This window comes from Crinia signifera, chromosome 11, assembly GCF_055691185.1.
Source record: "Crinia signifera chromosome 11, ASM5569118v1, whole genome shotgun sequence".
In the NCBI taxonomy this organism is placed as follows: domain Eukaryota; kingdom Metazoa; phylum Chordata; class Amphibia; order Anura; family Myobatrachidae; genus Crinia; species Crinia signifera.
The window spans coordinates 110,593,482-110,612,755 of NC_139227.1; the positions used below are offsets into that span (position 1 = coordinate 110,593,482).

A 19,274-nucleotide genomic window follows, 5' to 3' on the forward strand; every position below is an offset into this window, starting at 1 on the left:
GTGGCCAACCGGTAAGAGGTAAAGAGCCGAAAAATATCGGTAGTCAAGCTAAAGAGCCAACATCATGCGCGCGCCAAAGGTGCATGCGCCAAAAAAAGGGGCGTAGTCTATTTTGACCCCTTGGGTGGGTGTGATACAAATATGCCTCCAATAGTGCAGTGCCATATATACATATGGCCCCAATAGTGCCAGATACACATATGCCCCCCACGGTGCCAGGTATGCACCACATGGTGCCGGGTATGCCCCCACAGTGCCAAAAAGCTGGTATGCCCCCACAGTGCCACAAACTGCTATGCCCCCACAGTGCAAATTTCCCAGCAGCAGCACTCACCATTGTTGCTGCTGCTGCCAGGCGGGGAGAGGACGGTCTGGCGCCCCCCTGCAGTCCTCCTGTCATGTCACCGATGGGAGGAGAGCACAGCACACCGCGCGTCTCCTTCCCCCTCACTTCCCTGTGACTGGGCCGCCCACCAATCAAAGCTCGCTGGCCGGCTCCTGATTGGCTGCAGGCCTACGAGCTCTGATTGGCGGACGGCCCAGTCACAAGGATGCACAGTAAGGGGTAAGAGATGCGCGATGCGCGCTCTCCTCCCCTCAGAAGGAGAAGGGATTCAGGGAACCGGCAGCAGGAGGGACTGGGACAGACGGTGGGCAGCAGTGGGAGCAGGAGCCGCACTTTACAAGGGGAAGAGCCGCATGAGGCTCAAGAGCCACAGGTTGGCCACCACTGTACTATATGCAATAAGATGCTACCTGATAAGCACGTGGGCAACCTGTGTGAGGCATGTAAGACCACCCAGCAAATACCTTTTGCACAGATGACCAATTTGGTAGACATGCTGAAAACAGCGTTGGCTGACAATTTTGTCACCAAGAATGACTTGAGCAAAATGAGAGCTAAGAGAAAGCACATAGTGTTAAGTGAGGGCTCTGAAGACTCAGTGGAGGAGTCAAGCAGTGTTCAGATGCTGGGTCAGGACCTGGATAATGAGGAGGAGCAATTGCAGGATAAGTCGGAAGCTGGCTTAAATCCTGATATGATACAATTTATTGGGCCTTATCCATAAAGCCCTAAATATTGAAGATCCGCAGGAGGATCTCAATTTACAAGAACTACTGTTTAAAGACAGCAATAGAAAGGGTAAATCATTTCCATTATTTTAGACTTTGAAGAGTGTTATGGCAGAAGAATGGAAACACCCAGATAAGAGGGTAACGATACCTGGTTGAATTTGCAAAATGTACCCTTTTGATAAGGAGCGGGTACTAACGTGGGAGGAGGCACCAAGAGTGGACGCGGCCATAGCGCGTTTGTCTAAAAAGACCACATTGCCGTATGAGGATACCAATATATTCAAAGACCAGATGGAACGAAGAATTGAATTAGAATTCAAGCAGCATGTGACTACAGGGGCATCTCTGAAGCCGGCAGCCGCTATGGCAGTGACTTCTCATGTTTTGAGGGGTTGGTGTCAGCAACTAGAAGGAGATGTCTTGGATGGGATCAAGAGGTCAGAGTTGCTCAAAGTCATTCAAGATATACAGTTAGCTGTAAGTGTTTATGTGTGAAGCATCTATGGATGCTGTTCACTTAGCAGCCAGAGCAGGGGCTACCACGGCAGCTGTCCGATGGGCTCTATGGTTAAATCCATGGACAGCGGACGCACAATCAAAAAAATAAGTTGTTGTCCCTACCGTTCCAGGAAGACTATCTATTTGGAAAACAACTAGATGACTTCATTATGAAAATTTCTGGCTGCAAGTCAGTATGGTTGCCTCAAGATAAGGTGGCTAAGAAGAATGCGGCTGCTTTGGATACAGTTACATGGGCAAGGTTCCACACAAGGAAACTTCAAAGCTGTTTCCTGTCCCTGTGGGACAAAAACAGCAAAAATCTTACCCAGAGGAGTCCGCAAAGTCAGATTTGGACTGGTGGTCGGACGAAGTGCGACTGGAAGGAGGAAAGTCGTTTGCAACAGTAAAACAGGTCATCGTGACTACAGATGCCAGCCAGACAGGCTGGGGAGCAACCTGCGGTCAGGAAATAGCACGAGGGGAATGGTCAACAGGATGGCAAGAGGCGCATTCCAACCTGAGAGAAATGAAGGCTGTAGTCATGACATGTCGTCAATTTCAGGACCGGTTAGAAAGCAGAGAAGTGATTATAAGGTCGGACAATCAGGCCGTAGTGTCCTACATTAATTCGACATGGTGGAACAAGGAGCCGCCGTCTTATGGAAGTAACAACAGAACTGTTGTACTGGGCAGAATATTGCGTACACAACATTATGGCAGTATTCTTAGCAGGAAAAGAGAATCAAATGGCGGACGAACTAAGCAGGAAAAGTTGTATGCCAGGCAAGTGGTCTCTCAATGAAGAAACTTTCCAGAAGTTATTACAAAAATGGGGGCAGCCGCAGGTGGCTACGGCCAAAAAGAGGAAGGTGCCAGTGTTCTTCTCTCGGTTAGAAGACCCACAAGCAGAACAGGTGGATGCGCTTACAGCGACATGAAAAATGTCACGGGCATATGTTCCCCCCCCAAATTCCGTTATTCCATGGTTGTTAAGGAAGATCCAAGGAGAAAGAACGAAGGTCATAATAATACTTCTATACTGGCCACGGAGAGCATGGTTCGCCACAGTGCTACAGATGGCGGTAGACGGCCCGTAGACGCTACCTTCAACACCCGACCTCCTAGTTCAAGGCCAAGTACGTCAGGCACAGCGGTTAGAAGACTAAGGTTCCGGACACCTCTAACACCTTGGGATCTAAATCTAGTTTTGGGGGTGCTGACGGAGGCACCTTTTTAAGTCACACTGAAACTACTTTCATAGAAGATTGCTTTTTAGGTAGCAATAACCTCTGCAAGGAGAGTGTCTGAGTTTCAGGCACTGTGGGCTGAGGAACCTTTTTTACATTTTTTTTTTTTTTAGGATAGGGTGGTGCTACGCACTAATCCCCAATTGCTGCCGAAAGTAGTGTTGGATTTTCACAAAAATCAAGAAATTGTTTTGCCATCCTTATGTGCCGTTCCGGCAAATGCAAAGGAGGCGGTACATACACTTACATAGGCTTGGTAATGGCTCTAAGGACTTATGTGCAGAGGACAAAGGATATTCAAAAGTCTAAAAAGCTTTGTGCTGACTGAAGGCAGAAATAAAGGCCAAATGGCCTCAAATTCTACAATGGCATGATGGATCAAGGCCTGTATTGTTAAAAAACGTATACACAAAGGTAAACGGCGCTAATAGACTACACTATTAGTATCAGAAAGTATAAATTTATTTAAAATACACAAAGAAAATTAAATGTGCACAACAATTAATTTTTGACAGTAAAAATACAATTAAAAACTAAATCACTAAGCTGCAGCATATATGACTGGAATCCAATGGTTATTAGGCATATATTTATAAATACCCAATTGGGCTACTGTGTGATGTGAACCTGAGGCTTGGTAACTTTCCGTCAACTTTAAGTGATATATTCAGGGGTAACTACTCCCAGAGTCTCACTGTAGGCACACTGATGTTAATTTAAATAGCAAGCATATTAGTCAGTCACACAGACAGCTTGGTTATGGAGCAGCCTTCAAAATGCTCAGTTGTGTAATTAAAACTGCGAATGCCCATTCATTCAAGCATAATTGCATAGGGTAATTTTTGAAATAATACTTAGGCTTCCATTTGGATGCAGGCAGTAGGTAGCGATTTGTAATCCACTTTTGGGTGAGAGTTCACTGGCCTGGAGCGGGTCCCCGGCTGCTGGACTTCCCGATAATGCAGCCCTCTCTAGGACTCCCTGCTCCGGCAAAGGTCTCCTCGGCTCACGTGGTTTGCTTGTTTGCGGAAGTGGGTAGTGACGTGTGATGACGCATTTCCCCGCCTTTCTCCTGGTCAGCGGCTTCATAAAGCTTATGAGCTGAGACGGAGAGAGCCACCGAAGGGGCTGAAGGCTCATTCCACAAGGGCGGTGGCGTCGTCCTGGAGAAAGGATCCGCTTTAGTATTGGAACTGTGCAAGGCCGCAGGATGGGCGTCAATACACACTTTTGCGACAAACATTACCGATTTGATGTTATGTCCTCATCCGATGCTAAATACGGGAGGAAGGTCCTTAGTGCAGTAATATGAAGAAAAAAAAGGAGAAGAGAAGAAAAGGGGAACATACCCGATGTTACTTTAAATGGTACTCTTTACCTAGAACGGCGCCCATCGCGACCATCGAATGCACTAAAAAACGGGTGCGATGCGATGCCCGTGATGGCCGCAATTTCCCATAGGGACCAATGTTAAAAGTCAGATTGGACGCGATTTTAGTGTTCAATGCCTCAATGGCCGCGATTTTTCCATAGGAAACAATGTTAAATGGGCCACAGAGCCCTAATAGTCCCCCTGAAGTCTGAAATGGCCCCCACAATTTTTAACGGCACCCCACGATCAACGTCAACCCGAAGCGTGGCGAGCGCAGCGAGCCCGCGAGGGGCGGCGGTACGCGTCCTCCGACCTTTTCATACCCCCACTATCCACGTCGGCGTGGAGTTGAGAATAGAATAGTGTGGCGAGCGCAGCGAGCCACCGAGCCCGAAGCGTGGCGAGCGGACGCGGATACCTTCACAGGTAAACGCGTCCCCTCGCGGGCTTCACAGGTGTCCGCGTCGCCACGGACACCTGTGAAGCCCGCGAGGGGACGCGTATAACTGTGAAGGTATCCACGTCCCCTCGCGGGGCTCGCCACGCTTCGGGCTCGGTGGCTCGCTGCGCTCGCCACACTATTCTATTCTCAACTCCACGCCGACGTGGATAGTAGGGGAATGAAAAGGTCGGAGGACGCGTGCCGCCGCCCCTCGCGGGCTCGCTGCGCTCGCCACGCTTCGGGTTCACGTTGATCGTGGGGTGGCGTTAAAAATTGTGGGGGCCATTTAAGACTTCAGGGGGACTATTAGGGCTCTGTGGCCCATTTAACATTGTTTCCTATGTAAAAATCGCGGGCATTGAGGCATTTAACACTAAAATCGCGTCCAATCTGACTTTTAACATTGATCCCTATGGGAAAATCGCGGGCATCGCGTTGCACCCGTTTTTTATGTACCCGCGATGCCCGCGATTTTTGCCCGCGATGCTAATCGCGGGCGCCGTTCTAGGTAAAGAGTACCCTTTAAATTTGAAGCCAGGAGCGCTGTTAACTTTGGTTTGTAAGTATGTAACCCTCCCAAGTGAATTAACTGCTAGGGTATGCCCCATAGGTCATGGCTGCCATGGGGGAGGTAGAGGAAATATCAGATTATTACCTGGTAATATGCTTTCCTCTACTCCACCATGGCATCATATATTCCCGGCCCTCGTTTATTGTAATGATGTGCTATGTGGATTAACTATGTTTATGTTGAAGATAGAGAATACAAAAACACTGGAGCCGGGAGGAGGTACCTTCTTATAGGGGCTGGTGTCTTTCTTTCGGAAGCACTACCCAGAGGGGAGGAACCCATCGGTCATGACTGCCATGGTGGAGTAGAGGAAAGCATATTACCAGGTAATAATCTGATATTTTCGATTGGTTGTAAAACCCATCAATATTGAATACCCCCATAGATGGCGCATCCCCCCTGTAGCAGGACATGCACCCGAGTTAATGCCCCTATACTGTAAGTAAATTTCAGCTCTCTGCACAAATGCACCAACTTCCAAGCCTGTACCCCAGCGATCAGATAAGTCTATAGCAGCCCACCCTCGCCCACATGATGGGCAAGCTTTATTGCTAATTATCTGTAGCTTAGGCAAAGCCTAAATAAACCTGTGCAGTGAAGTCATTAATATGATGTCACAAGAGACCTGTTTTTACCTCTGCACATGTGCAAAACAAGGCTTAAGGTACCAAGAGCGCATTATATAAGTCAAGAGTTCTTGTGTAACCTCTCCGGGCTAATGGTAATTATCCTTTACTGCTAGTTTCTTATATTGCTTTAAAAATATGCATATCCCCTAGCTACATATTCTCAAATGAAAGAGAAAGATGACTCACTGTCTACTGTTAAATCCTAATTGTAAATGTATAATTGAATTTCTGCTGTTAACTTTTCTTTGGTAATTTAATTTATTAGCCTATTTATGTGCTGGCTTTTTTTAACCTATTCCCTATCAGATGGGGCTTGCTGAAATGATATTCTTGATCCCGACACTGTGCCGTTTTTGCTTAACCACTAATTGAAACCCAACATGTTTAGTCTGATTGATGGAATAATGCAATTGAATAAGTTTTTGCCTGAGTGAAGAAAGAAAACTACACTATAGATATAAAAACGTAAATCGTGCTCTGACACAAAATCCCATTGCAAAATATTATAGCTGTGTGTTTACTGTATAGTTTATGGTATAGGGCCGGGTTCGTCAAACTATTTTGGTCTTGGACCCCATCAGACAATAAAAATGACAGGACCCCAGCAATTTACTGCAGAAGGTCATCACGTCACACGTGTAGTCAGCAGACAGCACATACACGGCAGCATTGTGGGGGTACAGAGTGATGGGAGGAGTCTGATATACCATAACCCATCACATCACACGTGTAGTCGGCAGACAGCACATACATGGCAGCATTGTGGGGGCACAGAGTGATGGGAGGAGTCTAATATACCATAACCCATCACAGCACACCACACGTGTAGTCAGCAGACAGCACATACTTGGCAGCACTGTGGAGGCACAGAGTGATGGGAGGAGTCTAATATACCATAGCCAATCACATCACACGTGTAGTCAGCAGACAGCACATACTTGGCAGCACTGTGGAGGCACAGAGTGATGGGAGGAGTCTAATATACCATAGCCAATCACATCACACGTGTAGTCAGCAGACAGCACATACATGGCAGCATTGTGGAGGCACAGAGTGATGGGAGGGGTCTAATATACCATAACCCATCACATCACACGTGTAGTCAGCAGACAGCACATACATGGCAGCATTGTGGAGGCACAGAGTGATGGGAGGAGCCTAATTTACCATAACCCATCACATCACTTCTGTAGTCAGCAGACAGCACATACATAGCAGCATTGTGGAGGCACAGAGTGATAGAATATCGCTGTATTCTTTGTTAGTTACTAGAAAGTTTGGTCAACATGAGGTCAACTCATGTTGACCTTGTCACTGTTGACCTTGCCTATGTCGACCGTAAGCTTATGTTGACATTTTGGCAGTGTCTACTTAAGGTATGTCAACCCTTTTTAACCCTAACCCTAGTCACTGTCACATCTTTAGTGTGGCTAGAGACTGTTGACCTAGACATCTATACCGTAACCCTGTATTTTATAGTGAGCAAAACAATACTGTATTTTATCGGTATTGCATTGGTCTCGGTTGAATAGTGGTCACTAAAGTTTCTCCCTCTCCCTCCGTCCTGGACAAGTTGTGTGAATGCAACACAACACGAGAGCGCTCTATTTCTTGATCTTACTGTGTTAAGCGCTACCACTTTAGTGTTCATTCTAGCACCCTGCTCCTTGTAAAATCCTTGCAGTTCCTCCTTTCTGCCTGGGGTGTCGCTGTTTGCTGTGGTTCTTCAAGAACAGTCTGGTTTGTAAGTCAAGTTTTGGTGATTTAGTCCCACTTTATTGTTTTGAAACTACTGTTCTCAGTCCAGGATGAACACAAACCGTTTCCATGAATGCGAGGGCTTGTACTTACTGTGTCCTATTCTTGCTTCCTGCAGTACAATGCTTTCCTCACTAAGACCAGCGATTTGTAGAAAGCTTGGCAGATTCCCCAGCTGCACCATTGTGGAGATGAGGAGGTTACAGCATACGTTGGTGTCGCCAGAAGCACAGAGTGAAAGAGCCATCCACGTACCAGTAATGGTTGATGAGGTTCTCCGCTGCTTGTGCCCAACAGACGGACAGGTTAGTTGGTCTGGTTCTCTCCTTTTGTATCCGGTGAAAGATTTGTTGCATCATCTTCTGTTAGTGATATAGACCAGATGCACTAAGCTTCAAAAGTGATTCAATAAATAGTGATAAACAGCCAGCCAATCAGCTACTGCCTGACATTTTCAAACACAGCCTGGGACATGGCAGGTAGGAGCTGATTGGCTGGTGGTTTATCGCTCTTTATTTTATCACTTTTGAAGCTTAGTGCATCTGGCCCATAGTAACAAACTAGACCCCAAATTGTGCTACAATGTGTTTCTTTAATGCCCCTTTCAGACCGCACTTTGTAAACGGTATATTGCCGTTTTTTTACCGTTTTAAAACGGTAATCTGTGCGGTCTGAAAGGTGCAGGACCCCTTAACCGTTTTACATAAGCCGATTTTGTAAAACGGTTAAAATGGAGGGTCCTACCCGTTTCAGACCCGGTATTTTTGCATCAAAATCGGGTCTGAAACGGTATTTAGGACCCAGCCAATGAGCTGGGTCCTAAATTCAGAGCAGCGAATATTTAATGAGCACTCATTAAATATTCGCAGCACTGGAGCCGCCCCCCCGCACGTGTCGCCCCCGCGCATGTGTTGACACCCCCCCACGCGACGCGTGTGTCGACACCCGCCGTGCAGCCGGTACCTTCGTTGTGGATCCCGGCAGTGAAGTATGGTCGGGGAAGCACTTATGGAAAAAAAAGCGTCTTTCAGAAAATGGCTGCCCCATAGGAAAACCTGTTTTAAAAAACTGTCTTTCGTATGGGGGCAGACATTTTCCGAAAGTCACTTTTCTTATAAGAAAGACGCTTTTTTTCATAAGTGCTTCCCCGACCAACTGCAGTTCCGGATCACGCAATGGAGGTACCGGCTGCACAGGGGGGGGGGGGGGGGGTTGTTAGCCCTGGGGTGGGGGGGGATTTGGGGGTGTTAACCCCCGGGGAAGGGAGGGCGGGGGCGGCGTGCGCTGAAGACTGGCTTTGACCCTGTTTTTGGAAAGTTTCCAAAAATGGGTCTGCCAGTGTAAAAAAAAACGCACTTAAACGGTAATATACCGTTTAAGAGATGCGGTGTGAAAGCGGTTTTACCTGGCAGACCCGTTTTTGAAAACGTTTCCAAATACAGGGTCAAAGCCAGTTTTGCGGTCTGAAAGCAGCATTATTGACATTTCTGTTAGACAGGTTTTAGATTTCCATTTGTTATGTACACTGAGCTGAGAGAGAACTTGTTCAGCACCTGCATCTATGGTAAATCCACAACTGGCACCGGTGGGTAATGCACCGTCCACACCCCCTCTTTTTTAGGACCTCCAGTGACCTATGGCAGGAGGCATTGCATTTTTTCTTACTGCAGCTCCTAATTATCAATACATTGCAGAGATTGGGGGGATTTCTGAGGATGAACGTAAAGATGTATGCATTGGGTTTGGAGAAATTAAAACATAGACAAACTTGAGAGCTACGAGTGGAACAGAGTCCTGACTCAGGTCTTCCCACTAAGGCCCTTATTCAGATCTGATCGCAGTCACTGTATCCAGGATGTAATATACAGGTACAGTCATTATATATAGGCCCTTATTCAGATCTGATCGCAGTACAAATTTGTTTGGAAAATGGACAAAACCATGTGCACTGCAGGTGGGGCAGATGTAACCGGTGCAGAGAGAGTTAGATGTGGGTGGGGTGTGTTGAAACTGAAATCTTAATGGCAGTGTAAAAATAAAGCCGCCAGTACCCTGCACAGATACAAAATAACTCACACAAATCTAACTCTCAAAAGATGTTACATCGCTGCGTCGCTGCGGTGTGTGCACTTGCCGTGTCGCTGCGGTGTGTGCACTTGCCGTGTCGCTGCGGTGTGTGCACCTGCCTTGTCGCTGCGGTGTGTGCACCTGCCGTGTCGCTGCGGTGTGTGCACCTGCGGTGCCGCGGCGGTGTGTGCATCTGCCGTGTCGCTGCGGTATGTGCAAAAGCAAAAAGATTCCTCGCTGCTTTGGGTGAATCTTCATCTCAGAATTGGACAAAGATGAAGTCTAGTACTTTCCCACAAAAATTGTCTGTGAGACAATCTTTTGCATGGGGTACAAGAGTGACAGCTGCCATCCTGTTACAAAGCGGACCACTGAAGCTATGACTGTTATGTTAGCATTAAATCGACGTCCAAAATCTACCATCACTGTATCTGGGTTGAGGTCATTATCCACGATATTAAATTCCATCCCAATTCTGTTTTACCAGAGCAGCAATTCCTCACCTGTACCGGGACATTCAACAAAAAGTTATTATTTGCTTACAAAATGCCGTTGTACTAATTATCCAATTAACTAATGATATGTGTACAGACAAAAGCTTACGAGGGGTATTTATCCTGAACCTGACTCTCGGGACGTTACCGTCAGTCGCATTCACTGTTCCATCTGTAACTGGACATTCTGTATTCAGTATGTCGAAACGACCGCGTTCTGTCACAAACGGAAATTAATTGTCGGAATCAACAAATCCGATTCGGCTTTAAAAAAAGCCAAATCTGAAAGTCTATTGTGCTGTCGGAAATGACAGCATTGAATAGGCAAGTGCCGCTATTTCTACCGGTGGAAATAGCGGCACAGATTGACTACATGACTAACAGTCTATTGGATTGGTGTATCATCCACAGTGGCAGCAGTATCTAACACACAATGCCAACTCATTCACACACTGTCTGTAGTACTGGCTTCGGTACTTCTGTAGTTTAATGGAGTCAGCATGGCGCCATGTGTCTGAGTCCCCTTGCGGGGCTCGCTCCGCTCGCCACGCTATCTAAAATCAATTCCATGCCAACGTGGATAGTGGGGGTATGAACTATCCACATTAGCATGGAGTTAAGTAACTTTATTTTAGATAGTTTGCCAAGCGTACAACCCGGAAGTAGCACGGCGCCGTGAAACTACACGAGTACCCTGGCTTCACTAAGGGGTATACTGGTGCCTCTGCTGGGAAAACTCAGAGATGTCTTACCCCAGCTCTTTCCTCCAGATTTATAATTTCCAGTAACACAAATAACATCATACAAGCCTTATGACTGGGTGGATTATAGCGCATACTATGTTTTGTGTGCTCAATAAACTTAAAGGTACAGAACTTCTAAAGAAAATGGCCAGTGCATGTAGGAGATGCTGTCTGTGGCCCATGAAATGGTTGCCCAATTTTCAGCATTCAGCAAACACATTCGAGAATTACAGTGGTTGCAAGAAATTAAATTTGCCATGCCACCATCTGAAGCTAGAGGTAGGAACCTGGTGGTATTGCACACATTATACCTTTCAGCGATTGGAGAAACAGCTACAAGCCATCCATACACATTAATCTCATTGCTTGATGTGTATGGATTAGAATTGGGGGTCAGTGCTCGCGCTAAATACCTTTTGTAGCGAGGGGGCTGCTGGGCTGGAGTGGTCCAAACTCCCAAACGTAAAGTGTATTCGCAGGTGGGTAACCTAGCGCTCACCTCTTATGTAACACAATGGTATGTGTGGTAGGTGTGGAATGAGAGAATAGACACGAAATATTCCTTTAAGAGGTTTATTGTATATACACAAAATGATAAGTATAGATAAAAGGCAATAAGGGTCCGTCTGACCAAACCTGCAGCAGCTTCTGGTTTGGTCAGACGGACCCTTATTGCCTTTTATCTATACTTATCATTTTGTGTATATACAATAAACCTCTTAAAGGAATATTTCGTGTCTATTCTCTCATTCCACACCTACCACACATACCATTGTGTTACATAAGAGGTGAGCGCTAGGTTACCCACCTGCGAATACACTTGATGTGTATGGATGGCTTGTATGGATTGCTGAATTACAGCACAGTGGTGCTACTGAAACCTTTTGAAACGGTAGCCAATGAAGTGAGTTGGTCATACGCTTAATTAAACTACTGGCAAAGCAGCTGAAGAAGCTGAAGAAGGAGATGAAACTAGGTGATTCTGCTAAATTCACTCGACTTGTAGATCAGGTGCTCTTTTATGCTTAAGAGAAGGATGCAAAGGTTTGCAGCATTTTGCAATTGGATAAATATTTGATCCTAGGTTTAAGTACTATGTAATGTACTGTATTTCTTCCCAAAAGGCACACATCTTAATATGTGCAAAAGCTCCTTGAAGGAAGTTAGTCAGGTAAAGTGGTATATGACCACATCTTCTGCTTTCAGTTTCTCTTGCAAATGCCATGGACAGGAAAAATCGGTACTTGTTTCCTAGCAGGGCACCCAGATTTCCTACATACACTCAGTAGTTAATTTAATTAATTTATTCACTGCACCCTGAGTGAAATCGCATCGCATGGCCCTTTTTTGTGGCGTGAGATGTGTGATATGCGATCTAAGTAGTTAATATGGTAAAACAGCACCACTCTCCACGTCACCCTGAAGCGTGGCAAGCGGCGGCGGTACAGGCACCATTTTTCGTCGCCAGTAACGAATCGGTAAAGAAATCGTTCCTTGTGTCCATGAATTGAACGGTGACGAGCAAGCAAACCAGCGGAGATTGTGGCTCGTTGATTTTTGTTGTCGTCACAAAGCATGCGGAACTCATGCTCCACACTTCTGAACCTTTCCTATTGTTTTTGTTCCCAAAACAACCAAATAATGTGGTTATTATCTTTGAACTGGTAAAGTTCCTGTTCCTGATGTTTATGCCTACTGCTACTACCCAGCCATTTTAATTAATTAATAAAAAAATTAATAAAACTTTGTTTTCAATGTGTTTGTCCTTTGCTTAAACTGTTCAATACAGTAGACTGTTGGCTTCCCAGCCTCTAGTTTCTGTAGTAATAATATGTATGTTACCTTTCTTTCCTTCAAGTAATGTATCAAATACATTCGCATATTAATACAGAGGAGTCGGAGTCGAGGAGTCGCCGTCAGAAGTATGAGGAGTCGGAGTCGGAACATTTATCTACCGACTCCACAGCCCTGGTTTTACCATATGAACTACTGAGATCTCATATCACATCTCACACCACAAAAAAGGGCCATGCGATGTGCGATGCGATTTCACTCAGGGTGCAGTGAGTAAATTAACTAAATTAACTACTGAGATCGCATCGCAAGGCACAAAAAGCCATGCGGTGCGATGCGATTCTACTGCGCAGAACAGCCCACTAAGCAAATAGCTTAGTGGGCGCCCTGCTAGGAAACAAGTACCGAAAATTTTTCTATATTCCAAGAAACTCATTGGTTATGAAGGTGAGTCAACATCAGGACAGGCTTAAAACAATCACGCTTATATTGACACCTACTGTGACTCAGTCTGATACAGTAATCATCAATTGTGTGATTGAGAAGCAGGGTTTAATATAAAAATGTATTGGGTTGTTGACGCACTTCGTTATCTTTCAGGGCTATCCATCACCAGCCTCTCATATACGCAGGTCCCATTTCCTGCAGCTTCTCCACATATACAGAGGTATCGTCATATCATATATTCCTCATGTAACCTTCAAATCCTATCATCATGTAATTACTGAATCGCCTGTCCTAGCCTCGGGCTTCTGATATATTTCTTGATTAATGGAAACATTCTATAGGATTGTAGAGTTTCTTAGTCTTACATCCTACATACTGCTGTGCTGCTATGTTTCCGAGATTCACTCTGTTCTTTCCAACTGGCACGTGTTTGTGCCACTGCAGGTAGCCAGCTCGCTGCCGATATTGGTCTTGTCCATTTTGTGAGTTGGTCAAAATTGAATGGAAATGTTATAAATACTGTAGGAGAAAAAACAGGTCCAAAGCTGGGGTTTTTTTTTAAATCCATTTTTATCCATATATTTAAAGAAATCTAAAAACCAAACATTTTAGAGTTCCGCATACCTTTGTAGATACAATAGGCCGATATTTCGGGCAGGTGGCGATATCGACCAGTAATTAATCCCGGCTGGGACTCACTAATGCAGATTCAGCTTTGTTAAAGTTGTAATCTTCGTTGTCACAAACAGCCGCTGGATTGTTGAATCCGCTGCCGTTTTTGACTATCGGTGGGCAGTTTTTGCCAATGTATGGATTGCCAACTGTCAATCTATTTGACAGTCAGAAAAACGTCACTGACATTGAATAGTTCGAATGCAAAAAATCATGAAAAACCCATGACAACCTTGTAATGTGTCTACGTTTTATTAATGTCTGCCTTTTGATCCTGTAGACCGTTTGACCCTGTCGACCTTTTGGGCTAGACCTATTGACTGTTTATCTAGACACTGTAAATTGATCAACAGGAACTAATTAAAGGAGACTTATCTTTGTTCTAAAAATGCACCTTTGCCTTTATACCCTCGGAAGTGTTACCATTCTCATGGCTATTATCTCCTCTCAGTAAAATAATCAAACCCCTCCATATGTGCATTGTTTGCTTTTGAGATGTGTCACTTGCATCAAGAGCGCACTTGCTATTTAGTCTGAGTGTCATAAGAGATTGTTGATATGCCAGCAAAGCTTTGTGTGTTGCTGTCAGCTGCTTCAGCCTTTCTACTAGCCCTTAGGTGTTTGTGCAAACTTCCACAGCCCCTTCCTTCCGAGTGCCATGTATGAAAATAGGTTCATTTTACTACAGGTTGAGTATCCCTTATCCAAATATCCCTTATCCAAATTATTCCAAAAACCATAGTCTTCAAAATGTACTTTTATTTTGTATTTTTTGCTTAAAACCTACTGGCAACATCTGTAACTGGCATTATAGGGGAAATAACATATAACTGGCACTAAATATGTGCAAGGACGTGATTGCTTGGCATTCAAATTCAGTTTCTGATATTGTACAAAATTTTGTTTAGTTTTTTTTAAAACCTTGTTTCATGCACAAATAAAGTATATTTGTGTGTATTTCATGTGTTTGATGTGTTTATACGACATAAATTCAAGATACCTCGTTCAAAGATAAATATATTACAAAATACGGAATAATCCGTTATCCAAAATTCTTCTGGTCCCGAGCATTTTGGATAAGGGATACTCAACCTGTACCTGCTTTTTGTTTGCATGTTGACCAGGCAAACCTCTATATGTTACATTGGATGTGCACACTTATCATTTTCAGAAATCTACACACAAACACACGCACACGTCTGTTCTGTATGCGGGATCTGCAATAAGTTTCCGGATGCACAAAAAGCATATGTACAAACAAAGTGAACATCACATTTTTCTGAAAGCATTCACCAGAGAAGTCTAGGCAAAGTTGCATGTTCCCAAACCACTTGGTGAAGCAACTGGATCAGACCGAAGAAAGTATGTCTTCTATGCGCTCAGTGGCTCAAAACAAATCGGAAAATGCACGGGCCAGGCCTGGACTCTACCAAGCTCCTGGATGCTTTAATGGGCCCGAAAATATACCAATTTCCTGGACTTATGGGCAGATTCATTTTTGTGATTGAACAGGGCACCACAAGCGCAAGTTCTTGGACGGATGTTGAATGAGTGATATGGTGGCTACATGTTGAGCCTTGGCACAGAAACCGCCACTATATGCTTGTTCATGCTGCGCTCACGTTGGAACTCTTCTCCAACAGGGGTAGTTTGGTCTTGTTTGGTCTTCGGGTCAAAACTATAGATCGCAGATTCATTGCCACTCAAGATCTCCCAGACTTGACCAGATTGTGTCTACTCTACCTATGCACTGAGAATCCCAAAATTTATTGCAAAACCCTTGTACAGTCTGGGCCCAGAATTTGGAACATGGGGGGGATTCTAGTTGACTCGGTAAATGTGCCCTCCCTGCTGCAAACGGCCTGGCGGCATTGTAAATCACCAACCCTCGTGACAGGGACCAAATTTGGTTCTCTCCAAGTGTACCAGAATCGGCCCCAAGCTTTGGAAACTCTAGAATTACATCTGGGTAGGGTGGTGGGGGCTGGAGTTTTGTGTTTCCACCATTAAGGGTGTCTGCAGTCACAAGTTGTCACCATGGAGATTAGATTTCAGCCACTGTGTGTGTGTGTTTTGGCAGTGGGGGAACATGCAACATGGCAGCGCAGGAGTCAAGGAGGGTGGGCGTGAGTCAGCTACTCCTACCACTGGTTAGAGTTGCGGCCAGGAGTCATTATAATGGAGTGTGGGCGTGTGTGCTTTACACTGTGTAGGGATGGCCATCTGTGTCTTTGCCATCGATGGTATACTTACAGTATCACCCTGACATACCTTAATTAAACTTAAAATACCTATCACTTTTAAACTATATACCTATGATGCTCACACACTCCAGATACTATATACTTATCACCCCCACACAGGGAAAATACTATATACCGACTTAGCTCCCAACATGACCCATTCCAAGAGGGACACAGTGCTCTGCTCCTGGACTTTCCTCTTCATTTCTGATTGTTATCACCTGTGTTGGTGGCACTTGAATAGGGACTTGATGCAAGCAAAGAAAGAGCTGAGAAGTGATCAGCTAGTGCTAACCGTTTCGGAAATTTAATTCCTTCGTCAGAGTACAATAAATGCAAACAAAGAACTTACCTAAATAAGCTTCCCAACACCGACACCCGTGCTGCAGTTCCCACGCTCCCCTGGCCCGGCGAGAAGTGCTGACGTCATCAGTGCGTCCCGCATCAGCCGAGGTGGGTTGCCATGGTAACCTGCATAAGCAAATTGAATAGATGTGTAAAAAAAGAAAACAAAGAGTGCAGAAAATAAGATAACTGGAGAACTGTATGCACAGCACATAAAGAAACAAGCATAGATAAAGCATATCATGGGAGAGCTCAACATAATAACAAGGCAATTGAGTGTAGACAAATAAACAATGACCATGATAATTGCAAAATGACCAATTAAGGAGGAAATGACACAATTAAGGGAAATCAGAGCATTGAATTAGGGAAATCAAGGTATTGAGGGCAACCAAGCGACAGGTATTCATTGAGTCCAGACGGAGCTATTGAATTAAGGTGGAAAATCCAAAATGCCTCGCGTTGTAGCAAAAGTTTATTTCTATCACCCCCTCTGGTAAGTGGGCGGACGTGCTCAACCATCCAATAACGAAGTGTGGGTAGAGAATGCTTCAAATCCTTCACATATCGGGCAACTGGCTGGTCCAACACTGCCCCTTCAAGGGCCAATTTAATCGAGGAGCGGTGGGCTGCCATCCGTTCTTTAAATGTTCTGGTTGTCTTCCCGACATACAATAGCCCACAGGGGCACCTGATGACATACACCACGAATCTGCTGCTGCAAAGCAGTACTTGTTTAATTTTAATACTGTTGCCTGTCTGAGGATGTTTGAAAGTTGCTAGCACCTCAAAATGCCGACAAGTAGCACAGCCGACACTGCAGTAGTTGCCAGGTTTCCTAGTCAAGAAATGCCCGGCGGTGTTCTGCTGTAAGAGGGAGATGTCGCTTTTGACCAGGAAGTCCCATACGACCTCTTTGTAGCAAGGCATGATGGTGGATGAGCGTAGCTGGGGCAGCCCTGGATATTGCGATATCATCGGCCAGAACGGTCTGGCTGTGCTGACGATATTGTTGCTATATGTGGATAAAGTGTTCACAAGGTGAATGTGACCCACCGGTATGGTTTTCGCCGTTGGTGGTTTAAAGGTATCTGATCTAGGGGTTGCAAGCGCACGGTTCATGGCTGTGCGCAGCTGCGCTGGATCGTAACCTCTTTGTACAAATCTGTTGGACATCTGTTTCATTTTGATGGTGGCATCCGTGTCTGAGCTGCAGATGCGGCAAACCTTTAACAGTTGAGAGTATGGGAGGCCTTTTTTCAACGAGGGTGGGTGATGACTCGATGCTGCTAGGAGGGTATTGCGATCGGTTGGCTTCTGGTATAGGGTGGTTGCCACCCCATAGTGTATGGCTTCTGTGCTGTATTCAAAGGTGAATTTGATATTCTCATCAGCCAGGTTGAGGCGATCTAAGGTGTTCCTGAGCAGCTCCAGTGGCACCGTCCAGATCAGCAGGACATCATCAATATAGCGTTGGTATAATGCTAAGTGCTTCTAGATGTTATTCTGAGATAATATAAGATCCTTCTCAACCTCCAACATAAAGGCATTTGCATAAGTTGGAGCAACGCAACTTCCCATAGCACACCCTTTCCTCTGGAGGAAAAATTCCCCATTGAAGAGGAAATAATTGTGAGTAAGGGTGACTTCAAGTAGTTGTAGATCGAAAGTGACCTGTGGACCCTTATAGCTGTTACTGGCTATGATCAGCCTACGGGCTGCTTGCAAATCTCTATCATGGGGTATGTTAGCGTATAGGCTCACTACGTCCATGGTGCACAAAGTGCTGTTGGTAGGTAACGGTGGGAGAGCTTGTAATTTAAGGATCAAGCTGGCTGTGTCCTTAAGGTATGCTTGTTTTTGCACCACCGGTTGCAGAAATGCATCTAAATATTGGGAGATCGAATAATACAGTGATCCCCTGGCCGAGATGATGGGGCATCCCGGGGGGCGCTGGGCATTTTTATGTAATTTCGGTAATGTATATAGTAGGGGGATGATGGGATTGGCTACCGTGAGCACTTCTCTGCAGTGGTTAGTTATAATATTGTCTTTTACAGCGGACATTAATATCTGGTCATGTTCTTTCTTAGTCACTTGTGGGGTCCCTCTCAAGTTTGCGGTAGATGGATGTGTCCGACAATTGTTTATAAATGTCCTCTTTATAGAAGGTCAGGTCCATGATTACAACCGCTCTGCCCTTATCGGCTGCTCGTATCACAATATCTTCATATTTACTCAATTTATTGAGTGCTTGAAATTCTGCTTTGGACATGTTGCTGCGTCCATGTATCCCAATTCCTGGGTCAGAGCATGCTTTTCTGTCCAAAATGCGGTTATAGTTCTTGATGGTGGCATTGGAAGAAGGGGGGGTCAAACAAGGACCTGGTGCGGATAGCGGGGGGCAGGAATACGGGTACAGTGATGGATTCCCCAAAGTGGTCCTTAACCCGCAGGGCGTGGCCGAACTTATGCATTTTCGATCTTACTTGAGAACTTATGTCTATTGGTCGGCACAAAAGAGAGGCCCCTGTTCAGGACTGATACTTCGGTTTCTGAGAGCGCCCTGGATGAGAGGTTGAACACTAGGGCTTCTTGTCCTTTTTGCCCTTTGTGGATCATCTGCCACTGCCGCCCTCTCCGAGTCCTGGTTCTAGGGTTCCCAGACGGGCCCTGGTTTTTGCCCTTAAAGGGGTTTACCAGAGGAATTTGTAGCTTTCACTTGCGGTTAGTCAGTTTCACTGGCCGAGCATGTGGCCGAATTGTCAGTTTCCAGGTTTTGCTGTCTCCAATTTCTGGGATGCCTGCGATCTCTGGAGGGTTGTTGTCTGTGAGATGGGTTGTCACCCCAATCGTAGACCCGGTTTTCAGC

The 19,274-nt window shown here is 45.4% G+C and overlaps 1 protein-coding gene across 5 annotated transcripts in view; it reads left to right on the top strand.

The window, feature by feature from the left end:
* The window catches only part of METTL15 (methyltransferase 15, mitochondrial 12S rRNA N4-cytidine), a 203,283-nt gene that overhangs the window by 43,572 nt on the left and 140,437 nt on the right, over window positions 1–19,274 (top strand). For 4 of the 5 annotated variants that reach the window (XM_083164227.1, XM_083164225.1, XM_083164226.1 and 1 more), the window contains one exon: window positions 7,716–7,902. The exons of the other annotated variant lie outside the window; for it this stretch is intronic. In XM_083164227.1, the coding sequence (XP_083020353.1) occupies window positions 7,720–7,902 (183 nt within the window). In that variant the 5' untranslated portion in view covers window positions 7,716–7,719. The remainder of the gene's footprint in view (window positions 1–7,715; window positions 7,903–19,274) is intronic. 5 annotated transcript variants of the gene reach the window in all.